The sequence below is a fragment of the Osmerus eperlanus genome, chromosome 3 (genome assembly GCF_963692335.1).
Source record: "Osmerus eperlanus chromosome 3, fOsmEpe2.1, whole genome shotgun sequence".
NCBI lineage: Eukaryota > Metazoa > Chordata > Actinopteri > Osmeriformes > Osmeridae > Osmerus > Osmerus eperlanus.
In genome coordinates, this window is record NC_085020.1 from 9,988,125 (window position 1) to 10,008,269 (window position 20,145).

The window sequence follows — 20,145 nt, forward strand, 5'->3', positions numbered from 1 at the left end:
GCATGCAGTATTGATGGGTCTGTGTGTGGTGAGGGGGCATCGTGTGCTACATGGAAGGGCAACTAGGACAAATTGGAGAGGGGGGGTTAAGAGAAAGACCATGTGCTCATGGCCTTTGGTGCCTTGATCTGTTAGGTAGAATCTATTTGATGGTGGATGACTGAGTATGCATGAGTTAATGCCATTTCCTTGTCGTTAGTGCCAAAGCCACATTTCTGATAAGATTTCTTGAGTGTAGCAAACGGAGACACTGAATGAGAAAGAGATTCTCCGAGCTTCATAGGAACATTTGCCACTTTATTACTCCCCCTGCTGGACAGAAAAGGCCCAGCTCAAGAGACACTAAATAAAATACAAAACAGATCCTTTAGAAATTGAAAATATGAAAATACACTGCCCTTTGAGGCTATCAAAAACATAGATAAGCGGTATATACAATGGTAACCCCACTTAACTACAAGAAGGAACCAATGATGCGAAGCGCATATACGTTCACAAATGTTGTCTCTTAAACAGACATATGCACACACAAGAGACTTCGGGTCTCAATCATTTCACGCGACCATACGCACTCAAAGAAAGCATCTCTCCCTGGTTAGAATCAAATGAAAATAAAAAAAGAAACAGCGCCCCTGCCCCCAAAGTTGGCCATAGACACTGATTATTTAGGGCAGGTTCCCCAGGTTAGGCCTGGTCCTAGACTAGAACAGTGGCCGGTCTCCACTGGAAGGACTTCAGTTCTAGAACAGGCTTAATCTGTGTCGGGAAGCAGGTCCGGAGGGTCTGTTTAATGTTCACCCCTCACGGCAAAGGCTATGATTGGGGTACGGAAAACTGATCTTAAATCAGTCTCAAGGACAACTTCTCTCAGGTCCCATCCCAAATCAACCCCATGCCCCTTTGGAGATCTGAGCAGGTTGGAAAGGTAAAGCCAGGGGTGACAGTTTCAACCAGCTAAATTGCAGCTACAATCCCACCCTTTCCACCCATTAGGTTTCCACAGATCTTCACTGGCATCAAATGTTGATTTCGGAGAGATCCAAAAATGACCCCCGACCCTCAGCTGTCCTTATCCAATGCGGTTGTGGCCAGCGTTACTGTGGTGATGGGCTGACCAATCCCATGCAGTTGCATGCGTGCCAGCTTCTTCTGCTCGCACTCTGTGACCAGGGTGTTGAGATCGGCGGCGCTGTAGCCTATGAGAGTCCTCAGGTCGCACACAAACTTGTAGACAAAGCGCTTGCCCTGCACCTTGCTGATCATGTCCCCATCATAGTAATACCTGGGGGAGAGAACAGGCGATGGTCAGAATCTGTTTAATAGAAGGCTGACTACCCAAAAGAAGCTTAACATGCCATGTTTTGTTCAGGAAATGACACCCATACACAGAGGCAGCGACACAGACCTGAGTGCTCGACTGAGTTTCTCGTAGTTCATGGTGGGCTTGTTCTTGCGCTGGCCCCACTTCTGGGCCACCAGTTCAGGCTGGTTCAGCTTGAACTCGCCCTCCTCGCCCACCCAGGAGATGCAATCCCGGGCGTCCTTATCCGTCAGCAGCTCCAGCAGGAACTGCCAGAGCTGGATCTGACCGTTGTTACCTACGGACAAGCGCGCGCATGGGGAAGCACTTCAATGTGTATGAATGATTTAGACTTGTACTTTTTAGATATTTCAGATTCGGAACATGTCTATCGTATGCACCTCCCTGCCACAGCACATTCCTCGTTTGTGTGAACTTACGTGGCGAGGTAAAGCTCGTTCTGTTTCTATGGAACATTTCGTTCGGCATGGTCACGGGCACCTCTAGTGTCTGAAGTAAAAGACGCAAATGCACGCGGAGGCCTGGGGATACCTACCCGTGCGGTTGCCAGGTGAGCTGCGTTCCTCCCCCCCTGAGATGCGTGGGGTTCTGGCACCACGGCTCTGCTTCATGACCTTGATGGTGGTGGGCGTGGCCACCGGGGCTGGGATGATCTGGACCGCTGGAGGGTGGGGTTATTTTAAAAAAGGCAGTGCATGAGCTGTTTTACTGAGTACATCGTTTATGAAAACCTCCGTTTGTCCGAGTCTGTCCACTTACGTTGGTCAATGGTGACCGTGGCCTCGCCAGATTGGTCTTGACTGGCCAATACATCTGGAAGAACAAACAACATTACAATGTTTCTTCAACTGTTAACACTGTTTAGTGTCCAAAGTAGTTCATGTGTTTTCCTTGTATCATACATGTGTATTTTGTCATGTATATGCCTTTAAGTTGAACAGTGTCTCCAAACCCACACACATTCCTGGTGACTCACATTTGCGCAGCAGTTCCAAGTGGCTCCATAGGATCTCTCCACTGGGGACCCTCTGCAAGAACTCTTCCTGGTTGAAGGAGCAGAGGTCACGACCTTGGATGTGAATCCCTCCTACCTCCATCTCATCAATGTTGAACTCCTTCATCACCCACACAGCCCAGTGGATAACCTGGTCTGCTGTCCACTGCACTGGGTCTTAGGGGAAGAGAAGAACAAGGAATATGTTCTCAAATGTGTGCACTCACTTAAAACGTAACAGAGACACAAAATGTACCACACAGAGATATATTCAGACACATTTGAAGTTTATGGTCCAAGGCTGAAGATTTCAGTTTTCTTAACATACGACATACATATGGGGTTGTGTCTCACCATAGGGGATGCCCAGACGGACCTGCTCCTTGCGGTAGCCTTCCAGGGCGGCCGCCCAGCGGGTAACCTGCTCCGAGGTGTCATCCGCCAGGGTGGAGCGTTCCATGGCGATCAGCTGACCCTCCTCCACCAGAGTCCCCTCCTCCCCTGCCGCGTCGGGGTCGATAACCACCTCCACTGTCTCCACCGGCTTCACGATCTCCAGGATGTTGAGCTTCTCCTCGCCTGGAGCACAGACGAGAGCAGGACAGGAGAGGGGAAAGAGAAGGATGATGAAGATGAAAGGAGAGGGTGCAGTGTGCTTCAAGAGTCCTACACTTTGAAGGTGGGAGAGTTGACCTTTGATAATCTAGTGACTAAATTTGATAACTAGATTTCTGTACCTTGTGAAGATACACCTCCACACATAACAACACTATAGAGGTTCAATGTTGACAGTTTGGTCTGAGATCTTCTTCAGGATATTTCATGTGAACATTTGCTTACATCTTTAACCCTCGTGCTGCCTTCGGGTCACATGACCCAAAGGTTCATAACGAACCATCGTTGTGTTTACCCAATTTTACCCAATACAAAAACAAATAAAAATAATTTTCTTTTAACCTTCGCAATGTGGGGGGTCTGAGACAGCCCAACGGTTAAAAGAAAATGCTTCACTTTGTTTTTGTATGCGGTAAAGTTGTCGCAATACGACGGTGGGTCACAATGACTGATGGGTCAGAATGACGCGAAGATAACACAAGGGTTAAAGTAGCTTGGTCTTCTGTCTGTCTGTGTGTCTGTGTGTGTGCATCAAGTACCTGGCTTTGTGACGATATGTAGGCTGAGCTGCACTGTGCCATCTGTCTTTACTCCCTGGTCAAACAGGCTCTGGTCAGGATGTAGCTGAGAGAGAAAAAGATCCAGAAAGAGAGTTTGATGAGAATTAGCAGTGGAAAATCTAAATTGAATTTAAAATGGGAAGTACTGTGGAAGACGGAAAGATAGGAACAAACTGAAAACAGGCCGATAGCACTGTGAGAACAGAGAGGCTACTTCTTCCATTTCTACCTGCATGTCCTGCAGACAGATGTCATAGCCGTCCAGAGACACCTGGATACGGGGTTCTAGAAGCTTTTTCAGGTTGCCAATTGGCTCGTTGATGTCAATGTCCTGCTGGATCAAGTCGGCCGATGTGATGGTTGTTTCTTCCACCCTGAAGATGACAACAGTGGCAGAAGCATAAGTGGTGACAGAGGGGAGACAGTTCCAGTCACTGCTTTTGGTCTGTTGACCAAGTCATGTCAAAGGTCCATTTACTCACCCTTCCTCCAGACATCCCTGTTTCTCCTGTCCATCGATCTCAATCTCTATCATCTCCTCTGTCTCACTTTTAGACATGGTTGAGCTCCCTCCCAAGAGTTACCTAGCAGAACAATTAAATAGGGTAATATAGGGTAAATAAGATAACAACTTATCTTTAAGAGTTATATTAGCTCACACATTGCCAGACTGGGCACTGAAATTCTTAAGACAAAAGCTTTACAACTATAACAACCATTAAATAGATATTTAATTGCAGATAATATAATGTACTGTACATTTAAATGTAGTTGTTATTTAAGTATATTTATGTATTTAACGTTTAATCTGTTAAAAAAAATATTTGTATGTATAATGGAAATGTCCTTATTTTCAAAGAATTTTCAGAATTTAGTTATTCTTAAGGTCTTTGAAATTGAGACTGGCGAAATACATCATTGGATATCTTTCGTAGTCTTAAAGTAATTCTAAATTGGGAAAAGAAAGGCGCTTTTTAGGGGCTTTAACAGCACTATACATACTTCAGAATTATGTTATGGTGAAAGCCTCGATTTCTCATTGGGCGAGTGAGACTTTAGTGTGAGCTCAAAGTACTAATACTTGCCCACTCGAGGGCGAGGCCTAGCAAATGTGTACAGGCCTTGCAATAGGCCATCGCTTAATAAATCCATACTTTTTTATTTATTTATCACTAAGCAAAGTACACTAGCGCATACATTTCGGTCGTGCTCGTGACTGTAATGCCTATAGAATAGGTGTAGAATAGTTGTGCTTTGTTTATGGAAATATGACCGCGATCAGACATAATTCGGTCCGAGAATACGCAGAGGGGCGAGGCACTACAGACCTCGAGTCTCATATGAAGCACACAACTGTAGTTGACGATAACAATTCATTTCGACAATAACTTGTTTGCGTTTCGATTACGATTCCCTTGGAAAGTTAGAATCTTGAAAACTTTAAAACGGAAATGGAATAAACGGAAACAAAACAGCATAGGGCAAATGGAAGGAGCCGGAAATCCTGGCTAAGTTTACAGACTTCCGAGAGCTGTCAAGGGAAATACCTGCGTAATTTGCTCGTTCGAAATAGAATACAAATACAGGATTTGCGGTCTATAACTTAGAATCATTTCTACTTATTTTCAACTAAGCGCACAACGTACCAAAGCCTCGAAGAACTGGACACAGGGAGACAACCCTTCGGCGTTTGCATCGACCAGACTGAGAATACATGTAACCAGTCAGCTTAGCTCGTGTTTGCGTTCACAGAAAGGCTAGCATTCATTAGCCAGCGGCTAGCTAGCAGTAGCATCCTGACTGACTAACTACGTGCATTATTGGGATGTGCTACCAAGCATAACAAGGAGTTGAAGATGATTAGTATATAGTGGATCCTTTTGTGAAACTTTAGAAAATGTTTAAGTCCGCGGGTGAACTAGTGATGTGAGACGATGCAGCATACTGCATGGTTTCCCAACCCACGCAGAACCAATCTGTTACTAGCCTAAATGGTTAGATTGCACATTTTTATTATTTTGAAATGTGTTTGGATCACTAACTTGTTAGTTGGGTATTCTTAGCAGATTTTTTTGTAACCAATAAACCAGTCATATGTTAAGCTTGATGTTCAGTAACTACCTACCTAAGTTACTTGACAATAATTGTGATCTAGCTAACAAGCTAGTTGGCTTTGCGCTAAACTATGAAGACAGCTCGCTAGTCAATTAGCTAGCATATGAGTTGTAACTTTGTTAGCTATGATAGCTAGCAAGTCTTTCAATACAAAATAGCGGGAAGATTGACGAGGCACAATAGCAGACACTAATAAGCAAAGTGTTCACCCTCTTTGTTATGAACTTATTTAGTACATATTATGGATATCAAATAAACATACCTCCTTTGATTTTGTTTTCAAACCTCCAAGATTCTGTACTTCGTACGAGTCCCGTTGGGTAGCAAGAAGGCCTGCCTTCAAATCGAATTCATGCAAGTTTTTGGTCAACAAGAGAAGGGGCGGGGACTAGTTTTGGAGACAGATTTTGCTACTCTGGTAAATCTGTTGTTGACCATGTGATAATGTGGGATTTCTTTAGATATTATAATTTATATACTTTTCCAGATTAAATCCCTTTAATTTATTGTCCTGATAATATAAGGGATTTATCCTGGAGAAAATGTCAGAAGTGTCGCTTATCTCTATGTAATGATATGTTCACTACCTTTTATGTAATTATTTAATGTACGTACATAATACAGACCTGTATTGCTCCTAGAAAATTGTGTCCACTTAAGGGAAATGCTAACAGACCTATGATGTTATAATGTACTGTAGCCTGTTTGCTGTTGGTTGTGGCAACTATAATAAAGCATGGTCTAACTTGATGGGCATCGTTAAGTATTTAGTCCTAGTCCATTTCAACCTCTTACATCTAAACACATCAGAATCAGAATGGGATTTATTCGCCATGAAAGTTTGCACAGACAAGGAATTTGCTTTGGCAGGAAGGTGCATACAATAAACATATACCTAAAATTTAAATATGTGGACTATCTATACTAAGGGTACATAAACTAGCAGTACTAAGTGGGATTAGAATAGAATTAAATATACAATAAAATAAAATAGGTGGCTGAGCGGTGAGGGAATCGGGCTAGTAATCCGAAGGTTGCCAGTTCGATTCCCGGTCATGCCAACTGACGTTGTGTCCTTGGGCAAGGCACTTCACCCTACTTGCCTCGGGGGAATGTCCCTGTACTTACTGTAAGTCGCTCTGGATAAGAGCGTCTGCTAAATGACTAAATGTAATGTAAATATAAGTTGCCGTAAATTACAATATAAAAATACAAATATTACAAAAAATACAAATGTACAAGATACCATTTTGTAATGCAGTGCAAAAAGCACATTATCCCATCCCCATTAGATTTCTGGTGCAGATTGATAGAGCTGAATACTTACATTGTAGTAGCGCTAGAAACAGATAATTGGAGGATATCATTTCATGTTTTTTAATGAATCATGGCCTACTCACAATGAGGGAAAATTAGAGATCCTGACATGCAAACGAGCCTGAGTTTTTTTTTTTTTAGATGTATGAGTTATGTAGCCTATGTTATTTTACTGTTGGGAATCATTTGTAACCAGACTCTACAATGGGTTTAGTTCTACCCAAAAGCATTTACTCACGGCTAACTATGCCATGCATGTATTGACCCAAAAGCATGTATGCTGCACACCAATTATCAGCAGATGTGAACAAAGAACCAATGAGAAGAAGAACCAATGAGATTGAATTTACGTGAGAAACTCGGGGAGCCACTTTTGGCCTAACACCGGAAGTGTTTGCAGAGAGGTTAACGGAATCGAAAATGGCTGAGTACCTGGCGTCCATCTTCGGAACAGAGAAAGACAAGTGAGTAAATATTTTACTTTAACTTACTATTGATACAAAACCAACAATCACTGTCAATGCACTTTCCTCAGAATACCAGCTAGCAAATATTGATTGATATTGATTTTTACCTAAACACGATGCAGACCAAACGGCGGTTCTGTGAGGGCTGTGCTAGCTAGCTCAATATGCACATCAGTGAATGGGCTCTGACTGGCGCGCGTGATACAAAACATTTGAACAGACAATTTACGCATGATTGAAAGTAAATAGGTAAATCTTATTTTCGCTAATATATACAAAGTTAAATGCTGGTATTCTGGTTGGCAACGAATTGTAAAATCTAAACAGCGAGTTATATTCAAGATTTTAAAACATCAACTGAAAAGTTACAACGTGAGCTAGTTAGCCTAGATGGCTAGCTAGGCTATCTTGTAGGCTAATGGTGAACTAGCGGCTAACCATGCTTCGTTCACTGACGCTACCATCCATTTGTTACCTTCCACAATTCTAGGGTCAACTGTTCTTTCTATTTCAAAATTGGAGCCTGTCGCCATGGGGACCGCTGCTCCAGACTACACAATAAACCAACCTTCAGTCAGGTAAGTTTGTAAATATACTTCGGCAATAGGTTTTTTAAATCGTTGACTTAATATCTCCATAATCGGTCTTTACTTCCAAGTGATTCTGATGGGACCTGAGGGGAGACACTGGAATAGATGCTACCTTTAATATGCTTGAATAATGTGATGTACTACTGTATTGATGTTCAGTGAGTGGTCTACATAGCTTATAATATGCAATGCCGTTTCCTTTCTTTGTGCATCTCAAGTTTCCAGCATATAGCCTACAATTTCCCAGAACATCAGCCCAGAAGATTGTGTTAGAGCACACACAGCAGGGCTAGAAGTTTTGTTTAAAAAATAGGCTACAGCTTGGAGATGGCAGAAAACACACATGCTCCTGTATGGTTTTACTAAGTGAAATTAAAACATTTTTTTATCTGCAATTAACTGCTCTATACAGTAATGCACAATTACTCCTGAACGCAAACCTAGTTCTAGTTTACTGTCGGTGCTAGTGCAGGTTCAATCTTGAACCCTCTAAAGGCAAAGCTGCTTGTCCATTTCATGGTACAGGTGTCCTGACAATTCATCCTACCCGTCAGATTGTCATACCAGTGCTTACTGTGTCATTTTTGTCAAGCTGTAAAATCATCCTACTCCTTTGTTTTAGATAGGTAGGACAATCTTATTAGGTAGGCTATTTTGCACTGTAAAATTATTCAGTTTATTTTAGACTGCTAGGACAATCTGAAGTATTTTGCCCTGTAAAATCATAGCCTACGACCAGGATTATTTTGATGTGTTAAGATTGATCGATAGATATATCTATATCTATCGATATAGATATTGCTTTGATTTTGCAAGTGCTATGGAAGGACAATCGGACAAGGTAAGACAAATCAACAGAACATCGACTCGATTGACCTCCACATACTTCGTTTTCCACGACTTGATGTTGAAGCAACTTCAACATGTCCTTTTCAACACTGAACGCTGGATCCCTTTTGTCTGCAACACAGAGGAACAACTGCAGTCGTCTGATCAGAGCTTGGTTTTGCGGTTTTAAGTGTCAAGTCAGTGTAAAAATTTGCGTCTGCTGTTAGACATTGGCCGTTTTGTAGGGCACTACAATTTTATAGTCGCTATAAAAAAAATAGCGGCCTTAGGCAGGACGTCCCGTGTCGCATTTCTCTCTGATCAATCAGCAGTCTGCAGTGTTTTCACTGCACGTTTTTGGTATCGTCTCGGCTCACTTGGTACCACAACGGAGGTGCTACCAAAAAACCCACAAGGTACCAGATTTGCCAGATGGAAATCCAAAGAAGGCAGGTCGAGCCGGTAGCATAGTGGAAGAGAACCATGAGAACCGGTTTGCTTTTCCATGGCCGAGAGAGCCACTGTGTTATGTCACTGTGTACAATATGTCTCCGCCTATGGGGCATTCACACTAACAGCGACGTGATGCAATGTGAAAGCGGGCGTCGGGGGAGGAGCCAAGGAGCAACGCAATGGTCGTATTCCAGCAATGAAGGGGTCAGGAAGTTGAGAAATATTCAACTTTGTTCCCAGATCTTAGATGTGTACTTGACAGCTGTGGCCAGGGTCTGTCATCAGATCAATTATAACATTTGTAGAGCGGTCCAGCCGACTCAAAAACTTAAAAGTGAGGTTCCTCAGCAAGGCCATGAAGGTGGTTAAACCCATATTACACAACAGCTCACTGGCTCTAGTACTCCTGGGTTTCTTCAAGAGAATCCTAAGACAGTCATTATAGGCTACTTTCAATTTACGCAAGCTCTCCTACCCCATTAACAAGGCAACAGCGCTCGAAAAGCTATGTGCAGCAAGATGACGTTCGTTAGCTATTACATCCTTTAAGATGAAGATTTTGTGATTGACGTATACCAATGGTCACGATAATCTCAGCCCCTGACGTAAATGGAACGGACACAAAAATGTGTTTTAGCTAATAGTCATTGCTTTGTCTATCTTGTGAGATTCCAAGGCTGAACCATCTTAACGTGTCATGTCAAACTAATTCATGCAGCCGCCATTTTGGATTTTACTTAAAGGTGTTAACTTTTCACAGGCCACTAATTCGGCCCAGATGATCTTCGGACCAAGTTTCACAAAATCGGTTATCAAACTGAATTTTTATTTTCGAAACTGCTTGTCTGTTAGAGCCGATCAAAATGGCAGTTGGCCGTCAAACAAGAATTTGGGTCATATCTTAGCAATTCTTTGATGCATTCACACCAAACTTTGGAGATATACTCTGAACCCTGTTGAGAAGATGCCAAAAAAGGTTTGAGTCATTTGACCTCCTTGGCCCCATCATTGCTGCTTGAAGCTACTTTTGCAAGTGTTATTTTGATGTTTTGCTGACAAATTTAGGCTCTTACCCCTAGTGGTCAAAATAAATAAATTCAAATAGTGGTGGTGTTTGATAATTGGCTATAGCGTTTGATAAATGTGGTGGTGTTGTTTGATAATTGGGTGGTGGTGTTTGATAATTGGCTATAGCGTTTGATAAATGCCATCCGTTTTATTACACCATTACTACTCTCCGGCATTAAGTACATAAGGAATGGAAGTGTTCTTCATCAGCATAAGTCATTAATTGTCTATTGTATTAGCTCTCTAAAGAACCAGGGAATTCTGACATCCACTCTAAAGTTCAGATTTCAGCACCCTGTTTTGCTGCAGTTGCTGTTTTAAGATTCTGATGACGGCACATCCTTGTCGTGGTGATCTTGTACCTTAATCAAAATCTCGGACTGCTCCCTTACAACTTTTACCTCGCATAAGAGGGCACGCCAAACACCCAGCTCGTCCAATCCCGCTTAGCTTTGTTCCTTTGTCTGCCTGTTGAATCTATCCAGGCCTTTCTTCACTTGTAAATTACCACAGGTCCCAAGATGTCTTTTAATGTCTGGGTTCTATTTTTTTTCTTTCTTGGTTCCCTTTGTGTCCATGGAGTTGGCCCATATACTTGGCTTGCAAATTCTAGGTTCTCAGAGGTCCTTGGATTTGGCCCAGGGATTTGCGGTGCTTTTAGGTTCTTATAGTTCCAGGGATATCTCCGGTTGCATTTCTAGGTTTCTATAGGTCCAGGGACTTGCCCTGTTCCTTTTCTAGGTTCCAATAGGTCCAGGGACTTGCCTGGTTCTATTTCTAGGTTCCTATAGGTCCAGGGATTGCCCCGGTTCCATTTCTAGGTTCCTATAGGTCAAGCGACTTGCCCCAGTTCCTTTTCTAGGTTCCAATAGGTCCAGGGACTTGCCTGGCTCCGTTTCTAGGTTCCAATAGGACCGGGTACCTGCCTTCTTTTCCAGGTTCCTATAGGTCCAGGGATTTGGCACATCTACTTTCCTGCAGATTCTAGGTTCCAGTAGGTCTGGGGATTCGGACCACCCAATTTCCTGCAAATTTTAGGTTCCTATTGGTCCAGAGATTTGACCCACCTACTTTCCTGTAGGTTCTAGGTTCCTATTGGTCCTGGAATTTGGCGGACTTCCTTCCTAAAATCTGTAGGTTCCTTTAGGTCCAGGGATGTTGCCCTTCCCCCTCCTAGGTTCCCATAGGATTCTTTTTTTGTTGAAGATTTTATGAAGGTTTTAGGAAACAAACCAAACTCCACCTTCAACATGATCTGCATTACTTAGTGCAACAGTTATGGGGGAAATTAGTCTATATTTTTTATATATTTTTATTTTTCCCTCTGCAGACCATCTTGATTCAAAACATCTACCGTAACCCCCAAAACAGTGCACAGACGGCCGACGGCTCACACTGTAAGTGCATCCGCTCTAGTCCTCTCAGTCTCTAAATCTCAAATCAGTCTCTAAGCCCACACCCATATGTATTTGTTGAGATCAGGGTTTATAAAAAATAAAATAAATACAAAAATGGGCCGACGGCTCCAGTTTGGCGTCTGAGTGGTTTATTGGAATTTACCTTCCTGACCCTCTCAAATCTGCACATGGGTGTAGCGGAGGATGTTGGACGGGCGTTAGCCCTTACGTCTCCTCTTTAGTTTGCCCCCCGTTCCCAATATTTTGGTTTCTGCAGGCTTCTTGACATGCTTGTGAGGTCTTGTTTGTCTCACCATTTGTAGCAGGAGAAGCCATAACGCCTCTATGGTAGCAAAGGATGCCTTATTTGACAACGGTATCAGGATACCCCAATATATATATATATATATATATATTTTTTTTTTTTTCAATGGCAGGCTGGAAATCTTTTGAGCTGTGAGGATTCTAGACTAGCTCTGTGTGATCCCTCCCCCTGCTACTGATCTCTTACCTTTTTTAGAATTTTTTTTAGTCTGCATTAAACCATAAAAAGGTGTTTAGCTTTGAGGTCTTATAAAAAGACGGCCTCTTAGGCCAAAAAGACAGGCTATTTGAACAGGCGTTATATTGGCTAATTGGTGTGAAGTTGGTGTGCATGGGTTGTGTTAAACGTAGTGGTGAGGTCCAAGTAGCATGTTAAATGGTGCATTTGGTTGTAAATACTTTTGGCCTATGGTTGACTTGAGTTGTACAGCTGGTCTACTGCTGCACTCTTCAGGTAAGTTAAGGGGAGTCAGATGGCTGAGTGGTGAGGGAATCGGGCTAGTAATCAGAAGGTTGCTAGTTCGATTCCCTCATTCCCAACCAAATGACGTTGTGTCCTTGGGCAAGGCATTTCACCCTACTTGCCTCGGGGGGAATGTCCCTGTACTTACTGTAAGTCGCTCTGGATAAGAGCGTCTGCTAAATGACTAAATGTAAATGTAAGTTAGGGATGGTGGTCTGACTGCCATGTACTGTTTCCTGAGTGTCTCAGAATGACTGACAAACAGCCACTTAACATTCTGTATTTCTTACCATTAGTCTGACGACTTGTTTTGTTGATCTAAAATAATGACTCAATGTTGGCTGATCACAAATGGTATCCTTTTATTTCTATTGTTTTCAATGTCATTCTGAGACTCTCACTGACTTCACCTGCTCCTGCAGCTCGGACCAGTGCAGTGGACCCTCCTAACCTCTCTTTCAGTCCTCTGCCAGCTCCCACTGGGGCCCATTTGGACACCAGAACTCAGATATTGATCAGCTAGTTATTTGATTGCTGGGGTTGGGGTAGTACAGTTAATAATGCTAATAAAAACAAACCTTTTTAGAAAACCTGCTTGAAAATATCTCAATGTACGTTTTTGTATTTCAGACTATTGCCCTCTTGAACATTTACCGTAACCCTCAAAACACTGCCCAGTCTGCTGATGGTTTGCGCTGTAAGTTTTCCACCCCCTAACAGGGATCTGGTACTCTAAGTCATTCTCTCTTTTGCTTTCTGTCACTCTCACCTTCATATCATGCTGTACGCCCACACTGTCATTCTCCTATGTGTCTGACATTATCCATCCCCTTAACCCTTGTACACATGGTCAGCTCTCTGGTTGAGTGCTTTTGCTAGTCCAATAAACTAGACTCAGTTTTATACATGTCTGAAGACTATTAGAAGGTCACAGCTATAGACTTAAGTTGACTGCATTTTAATAGTAAATAGACATCGCAAGTCCCCCCCCCCCCCCCCCCCCCCCCCCTTTGCAAGTTGTGCTGACCTTGAAGGGGATGTTCTCAGGTTTGATTGACCCTGATGTCTTTTTCTCCCGTCACCACTAGGTGCCGTCAGCGATGTGGAGATGCAGGAGCACTACGATGAGTTCTTCGAGGTGGTTATCTTTAACACATTACCTGTAAATGGTGGTTCACTTCCACCAGTGTCTACTGATTGTTTACTCTCGCCACCAGCCACAATGGAGTGGGCGCTGTATTTCAATCCAGCTCTGCAGATAACCATGCTATTATTGAAAAGCTTCAATCTTTTGTTTGTCTTTAATTTGATTTATGGCTGTGCATAATGTACCACTGAGTAAAAAAAAAAAATCACACTGTACTGTAAAATGTTTTTTGCTCCAGGAAGTCTTCGCAGAGATGGAGGAAAAGTATGGAGAGGTGGAAGAGATGAATGTGTGTGACAACCTCGGAGACCATCTGGTGGGGAATGTCTATGTGAAGGTGGGTGAGGATGATGTGAGAGGGTGAACTGTTGCATTTGGCGTCTCTTGAATTGTAATCAGTTCACCTCCAATCCTTTCTCAATCTCTTTCTCTGTCCAGTTCCGTCGTGAGGAGGATGCCGAGAAGGCTGTGATGGATCTGAATAATCGATGGTTTAATGGCCAGCCCATCCAAGCCGAGCTTTCCCCCGTAACAGACTTCAGAGAAGCCTGCTGTCGCCAGTATGAAATGGGGTCAGTGCTATTGACACTATATGGCATATTGTTTAATGTTCCAAGGTTAATTGTCCTTAATCTTCAGTATAATAGCTAATAGTATACATGTTGTTAGGCCTTTTATCTATTGGCTTAACGTGTACACGGGACATCCTCTAAAAAGTAACGTGAACTCAGCTGCAGTGCTGCTCTCTTACTCCACTAACTCCAGCGCCCCTCTCCACAGGGAGTGCACCCGTGGCGGCTTCTGCAACTTCATGCACCTGAAGCCCATCTCCAGGGAATTGAGGAGGGAGCTGTATGGACGACGCAGGAAGAGGTACTGCTGGTTTACCTCCATTTCTGATTCCCTTGGCCCATATTCACAAAGTATAGATACACCAACTTTAATTAATTAACCAACCTACTGAAGACGAGGAAAACTCTCAAAAACCTGAGAAAGTAAAAGGATGAAACATGTTATGGTAAGCCTGACTGACATGTCCTTCTCCCCATTCCAGTAGACATCGCTCACGGTCGAGGGAACGCCGCTCACGTTCGCGGGAACGAGGGGACCGAGGAGATCGAGGAGAACGAGGCCGCGGAGGAGGTGGTGGTGGTGGAGGTGGTGGAGGAGGTGGTGGTGGTGGTGGTGGTGGTGGTGGTGGTGGACGGGATCGGGAGAGACGTCGCTCCAGAGACCGAGAACGTTCTGGAAGATTTTGAACCACAACTGATGATCCATGACCGTACCCTCCCTTTCCTCTTGTTTCTCCTTTTGCCTTGTCTGTTCTCCTATCTCCTCTTTATACTTTTAGCCATTCTTCTCATGTACACCTACCCAATCCCTACCCTCTCACTCACCCTCTACCAGACCCAACAAAGAAAGGTGTCGACCAAAACAAATTTGAAATTTTGACCTTGTTTATTGTTCTCTCTTTTGAGCATTTTTATTCAGTCATATGAAGTCTTGTCTTCACAATAAAAAAAATTAAAAGTATTTGTCGAGTTTCTTCATGTCAGTAGAGACTGGGAGTCACATTGCTTGGATTTCTATGTGCACTAAGATGAAGTGTTTGACTGGCAGAGTTTTGTTGAACAAGCAGAGGCGGAACTTCTAGATACCTTCCTCTAATTTGCACAAGTAACAAGGCTTGTGGTTCAGATTGACATTCTTTTGAAAACTATTCCTTTCATACAGTACTTAACAGATCACAAGAGAATAAGTAAATTAATTTTCATCTCATCCAACCAAATCTGTTTTTTGCTGTTTCATTACTGAAGTCTCATTACTGGCCTTGAAAGGTAAATCTCACACAGGATAGCGTGGAGGAGGACTGATGTCTGCTAGCCGGAGTACTTTTCCCCCTCCATATTGTTCTGGAGATATCAAATGGAATTTAATATTTTGCTAACGTGATGGTGATGTAAATTAGCAGTTCTCCTTAACCCATATTAAATGGGATGCTGTACTATCACAAATCACAACTAGCTAGCAAGCCAAAATATTTTTAAAGACTGATGGGTGGCTACTAATCAACTAAAAGTAAACTGCCTTGTTTTTTCTCGAATGCAATTGAGTTTAATTGCATTTAGAATTGGCACTTGGCCTTTTGATTGTCACGGTTTGTGACACCTAGTGGCTGTGAGAAAACATGACTGTCTTTAATACGTCCAGTTCCCTCCAAATCCCCCAAGACTTCCCTGTTCACAACACTGAATACTTATTTCATTAAACACTACACTGAATTATTTCACCGAAAAGACTTATGACATTTCATATGTATACAAATATTTCAGATACATTTCACTTGTTCATATTTCACAGATTTTTCACTTGTATACAAAGCAGTTTGTACAAACCTTGGAAACATTTTAAACAATCTTGACATTTTGCTACTGGAAAGTGCAATAAAAATAATGCCGTACATTGTATTTGACTAATCATCACAGGTACATGGCCATGGGCAGGTTAAGGGCTTCAAAAAGGAATTACTGAGTCTGAAAACCAATCCATGCTTTACAATCTAGCACCCATGCTAAAAAGGTTCCACCTTGCTATGCAAAAAAAGTGACAAAATGTCATGATTGTTTTGACTCATTTTTAATACTTAGACACTCACACAGGCAACTTCAAAAAATAAGCAAGAAGACTTTTTAGGTCTACATTTTCCCATAGTAATCTTTGTCTCTGTTGGGTCTTTGGTAAGGGATTGACCCATGAGGTGTATCCACAACCTTGGGCCTCTCTTTCCCTAGCTTGTTGGCTTTAGTTCGTCCAGGGGAGGTATTGACTTGCGTAGAGGGACTGGCGGATAGGGTAGAGATGGGAGCGAGAGGAGAGGAAACCAGGCCGCTACGTAAGCTTGGGATATCAGCCTTAGAGCAAAAGGACCACGGTCCTGAACTAGCAGTGCCTGTCAGATTATTGTGGCTCAGCCAGGAGGAGAGAGATGCACTCTCATTACTGGTGCTCAATGTCCCAAGCCTAGGGCCCAGCCTGTCAGTCCTGCTGCTGCCAAGACCCTCCAGTTGTAAAGATGGGTGGTTGGTTCCATCCATCCAGGGAGAGGGGTCCAAGGTCAGGGTCTTGATGTCAGGAAATGTAGCTGAAGCACCAAGAGGTGGGAGGGGGAGTTGAGAGCTGGTCCGGAGATTGCTGCTCCAGAAGTTGGAAGGTGGGATGGTTGGGAGTGAGAACAGCATGGTGGGAGTTACAAGCAGCTGGTGAAGGGTGGAGCTGGGCCATAGGGCAGCGGGGAGACCCCGGTCCAGCCCCCCCATGGAGCTGGGCTCAGGGGAGCGGTACTCAGTCCACGTTACAGTGGACTTTCGGACCTTAGTGCAGCAAAGAGGATCCTTTTTTGCTCTGGACTTCCCCAAGGCGAGCTGTTCCACTTCACCGCTGGCTTTCCTAGTGCTGCTCGTTCCAACAGCATCTGTTTGGTTCCAACCCAGCTCTCCATCACTTGGCCTCTCAGCAGGGCTCTCCTGCCGGGACTCAGCAGGGTTCTCCTGCCTGGACTCAGCAGGGGTCTCCTGCCTGGACTCAGCAGGGGTCTCCTGCCTGGACTCAGCAGGGGTCTCCTGCCTGGACTCAGCAGGGGTCTCCTGCCTGGATTCAGCAGGGGTCTCCTGCCTGGACTCAGCAGGGGTCTCCTGCCGGGACTCAGCAGGGGTCTCCTGCCTGGACTCAGCAGGGGTCTCCTGCCTGGACTCAGCAGGGTTCTCCTGCCGGGACTCAGCAGGGGTCTCCTGCCTGGACTCAGCAGGGGTCTCCTGCCGGGACTCAGCAGGGGTCTCCTGCCGGGACTCAGCAGGGGTCTCCTGCCGGGACTCAGCAGGGATCTCCTGCCTGGACTCAGCAGGGGTCTCCTGCCTGGACTCAGCAGGGCTCTCCTGGCTGGACTCAGCAGGATCAGACTGCACCCTGGGCTGGCATGGCCGGGTCTCGCACTCCTCCTGCACATGCTTCTGTGTGGGTGCATGGATGAGCGACGACACGGGAGCGACAACCTCCTTCTGCTTCTCCCGTTTCTCTTCCTCCTCCTCTTTTTTTTCCACTACAGTGATACAGTATGGGGAGGTATCCATGGTTGGTTTGGGGGTTTCATTGGTATGAGATAGGATAACCATAGGATTCTCAGGCAGGACACTGGGTACGTCTCTGGGGGGAGATGTGGGGGATTGGGATGAACTAGCCACAGCACTTTGGAGAGCTGGTTTAGGGGCAGTAATTGATTTAAGTGCTATGGTTTGTTGAACCTCAATGGGGGGTGGGGGTGTAGGGGGCGGGTCAGAGTGCACAGCTTCAGGTGTGCTCGTGGCTGAAGACTGCTCAGGGGTTATTTTGGGAGGGTTCTTTTCTGGGGGAGACTGAGGCTTCTCGGTTGTGTCTTCCATCTTGGCTTTTGGTGGAGAGTCCCGTCTCTCATCTTCATAGGATATGGATGTGTCCTGTAGGGATAGGTTATTGAATTCAATGTTTATCATCATGTGGGGGGTCAGATGGCTGAGCGGTTAGGGAATCGGGCTAGTAATCTGAAGGTTGCCAGTTCGATTCCCGGCCGTGCCAAATGACGTTGTGTCCTTAGGCAAGGCACTTCACCCAACTTGCCTCGGGGGAATGTCCCTGTACTTACTGTAAGTCGCTCTGGCTAAGAGCGTCTACTAAATGACTAAATGTAAATGTGGTTGAATGACTTTTTTGCCTTTCAGCAGTTTACCTGTGAAGGGGGGGCGAGCGTCATCGGAGCTGAAGTTGTAACTCCTGTGGGGCTTTGATCTGCAAATGAAATCATCATCATTACTGCCTTGGTGCATGTTAGATACTCCCAACCCCAGGAGTGAAGCAATAGTAATGTCCTTCATTTTCTGAACTTTTTTCATTTTTAAAGCCTCAATTTGACGAGAATAACGATAAATGACAATATCTAAAAAGGAATATTCCGCCCACCTGCAGACACGTGCTGTTTGGTAGCATCAGTCAAATTCATCTGAGTAGGGATCAGGGCTGACATGTTCTTTAATTTAGAAAGAACCAGAATGGGAAAGCACATCCAGTATTATTCATCTACTACCCACAAGCATGCAGGCAAATACAAACATAAATGCACAACCTTTTTACCTTGGCTTTCTTGTTCTTCCTCCAAGGGGTTTCGGATTGAAGTCCCTTCCTCATCACCAACTTTTCCAGGAAATGGACTGCCTCCTCAGACGTGTAATCCTCCATAGTTTCGTGCATCTCTAGCAGCCTGGGAGGTTTGGGTGACATGGAACATCAAAAAACCCTGATTTACTGTAGAAACACAAGCTATGGTTTCTAAACGCTTTTAACACTCTAAACACTGCTTATAGAGAAAGAACGACTATTTCTATTACGTCTTTTGTTCTTATGACGTCTCTATTATTTCTCTTTTCAAATGTATAACTCGTTAAAACCACGCCTCATTTCTGTGCCAGACATATTGGACCCGTGACTGCAGACTTACCTGCCCCTTCTCTCCATCATGTCCAGGACGAGGGGAGGGACTCCAGGCAGGCCGCTGCTAAGACCAGTGGCGTCCCTTTGCAACAAGGCTCCTATAAAGTCAGTGTATGGCACTGGTTTCGGGGTGATCACATTACTGTGGGCAGAGAAAGAGGAGGGAACACATTTGGGCATGATAAGCGTAGCAATGGAGGATCAGTAGATCAATGGCGACAAAGAGTTGATGTGAGAAAGAACTGCAATTGGATCTCACAAATGGGAATTTTTGCGATTCTCTGGAGGAGGACAGCGTAGAAAGGTAGACCGCTCCACCACCACCTCCAATGTCTTCTTTGGGTGATGCAACTACAGGTGTCCAAAGTAGAGGAATGGTTCTCATCATCAATTACCCTTTGGTCATTTAAATAACTTAAATCTCAGTTCCTCTGACCTGATGCGAGTATCCATAACCTAGACTTCCATAGGTTATCACCAAATCCAACTCAAGCTTACATATGACCTAAATTGGAAGTTCAACAACACTGGTGTACGCAAACACACATTATAAATAACATTTCAATACGTAATAAGAGTCTAATTTAGTTTTTACCTGTCGTTTAAGTCTCAGATCCACCTGGTGGGGGACTGCTGTTTTCTAAGGCGGGAAAATGAATCAAGATTTGTTGAGTTGTTCATTCTGGCTTTAAACATCAGTCATTAGTTCTGCCTTCATCAGGGGTATGAGCATTGGGTTCAAACTTCACTCACATTGAGGATTTCCAGCAGTTTGATGAAGTTCTTGCCAATGAGTTTCGGAACTCTAGTGTTTTTCTCGAAGAAAACCAACTCCAAAGCAAGCTGCTGAACATCACTGGCCCCAATAGAGTTTTCAATACTGCTTGGAATCTGACCAACCCCCCCCAAAATAACATAGGGTTATATGGCAAAGGTGCATTCCCACAGACAGACTATAGTAGAATGTTG

The 20,145-nt window shown here is 44.0% G+C and overlaps 3 protein-coding genes across 5 annotated transcripts; 1 reads left to right on the plus strand and 2 right to left on the minus strand.

Annotated features, from left to right (window-relative positions):
* Positions 1-276: 276 nt before the first annotated feature.
* gabpa (GA binding protein transcription factor subunit alpha) lies at positions 277-6,007 on the minus strand. 2 transcript variants are annotated; one of them, XM_062457117.1, is made up of 10 exons: positions 5,868-6,007; positions 3,973-4,074; positions 3,720-3,864; positions 3,470-3,554; positions 2,670-2,894; positions 2,298-2,492; positions 2,081-2,134; positions 1,857-1,982; positions 1,406-1,598; positions 277-1,282 (listed from the first exon to the last, which is right to left on the minus strand). In XM_062457117.1, exons 2-10 carry the CDS (start codon positions 4,047-4,049, stop codon positions 1,060-1,062), a joined length of 1,323 nt encoding a protein of 440 aa, XP_062313101.1. In that variant the 5' UTR covers positions 4,050-4,074; positions 5,868-6,007; the 3' UTR covers positions 277-1,059. The 2 variants fall into 2 exon arrangements, with proteins under 2 accessions (XP_062313101.1, XP_062313102.1); XM_062457118.1 differs by lacking the exon at positions 5,868-6,007 and adding an exon at positions 5,137-5,272.
* Positions 6,008-7,231: 1,224 nt separating this feature from the next.
* On the plus strand, positions 7,232-15,221 carry u2af1 (U2 small nuclear RNA auxiliary factor 1). The gene is made up of 8 exons (XM_062457121.1): positions 7,232-7,386; positions 7,880-7,967; positions 13,143-13,209; positions 13,601-13,650; positions 13,898-13,996; positions 14,098-14,231; positions 14,440-14,532; positions 14,714-15,221. The coding sequence occupies exons 1-8, from the start codon at positions 7,343-7,345 to the stop codon at positions 14,916-14,918; spliced, it is 780 nt and encodes a 259-aa protein (XP_062313105.1). The 5' UTR covers positions 7,232-7,342; the 3' UTR covers positions 14,919-15,221.
* On the minus strand, positions 14,926-20,145 carry LOC134017476 (fibrous sheath CABYR-binding protein-like). 2 transcript variants are annotated; one of them, XM_062457119.1, is made up of 9 exons: positions 19,930-20,145; positions 19,772-19,816; positions 19,613-19,681; positions 19,436-19,527; positions 19,184-19,318; positions 18,820-18,946; positions 18,649-18,715; positions 18,419-18,477; positions 14,926-18,149 (listed from the first exon to the last, which is right to left on the minus strand). In XM_062457119.1, the coding sequence occupies exons 5-9, from the start codon at positions 19,201-19,203 to the stop codon at positions 16,356-16,358; spliced, it is 2,067 nt and encodes a 688-aa protein (XP_062313103.1). In that variant the 5' UTR covers positions 19,204-19,318; positions 19,436-19,527; positions 19,613-19,681; positions 19,772-19,816; positions 19,930-20,145; the 3' UTR covers positions 14,926-16,355. The 2 variants fall into 2 exon arrangements, with proteins under 2 accessions (XP_062313103.1, XP_062313104.1); XM_062457120.1 differs by having other exon boundaries at positions 19,613-19,816.

Bases quoted from the DNA above. Each gene is read 5' to 3' on its own strand.
- gabpa (XM_062457117.1), bottom strand. From the start codon at position 4,049: ATGTCTAAAAGTGAGACAGAGGAGATGATAGAGATTGAGATCGATGGA. The intron at 2,895-3,469 runs GTACTTGATGCA...TCTGTGCTCCAG, and splicing joins ACATATCGTCACAAAGCCAG to GCGAGGAGAAGCTCAACATC. The intron at 1,983-2,080 runs GTAAGTGGACAG...CCCACCCTCCAG, and splicing joins CACGGTCACCATTGACCAAC to CGGTCCAGATCATCCCAGCC.
- u2af1 (XM_062457121.1), top strand. From the start codon at position 7,343: ATGGCTGAGTACCTGGCGTCCATCTTCGGAACAGAGAAAGACAA. The intron at 7,968-13,142 runs GTAAGTTTGTAA...TTTGTATTTCAG, and splicing joins ATAAACCAACCTTCAGTCAG to ACTATTGCCCTCTTGAACAT. The intron at 14,533-14,713 runs GTACTGCTGGTT...TCCCCATTCCAG, and splicing joins TATGGACGACGCAGGAAGAG to TAGACATCGCTCACGGTCGA.
- LOC134017476 (XM_062457119.1), bottom strand. From the start codon at position 19,203: ATGATGGAGAGAAGGGGCAG. The intron at 18,716-18,819 runs GTAAAAAGGTTG...TCTAAATTAAAG, and splicing joins GGAAGAACAAGAAAGCCAAG to AACATGTCAGCCCTGATCCC. The intron at 18,150-18,418 runs GTAAACTGCTGA...CTATCCCTACAG, and splicing joins CGCTCGCCCCCCCTTCACAG to GACACATCCATATCCTATGA.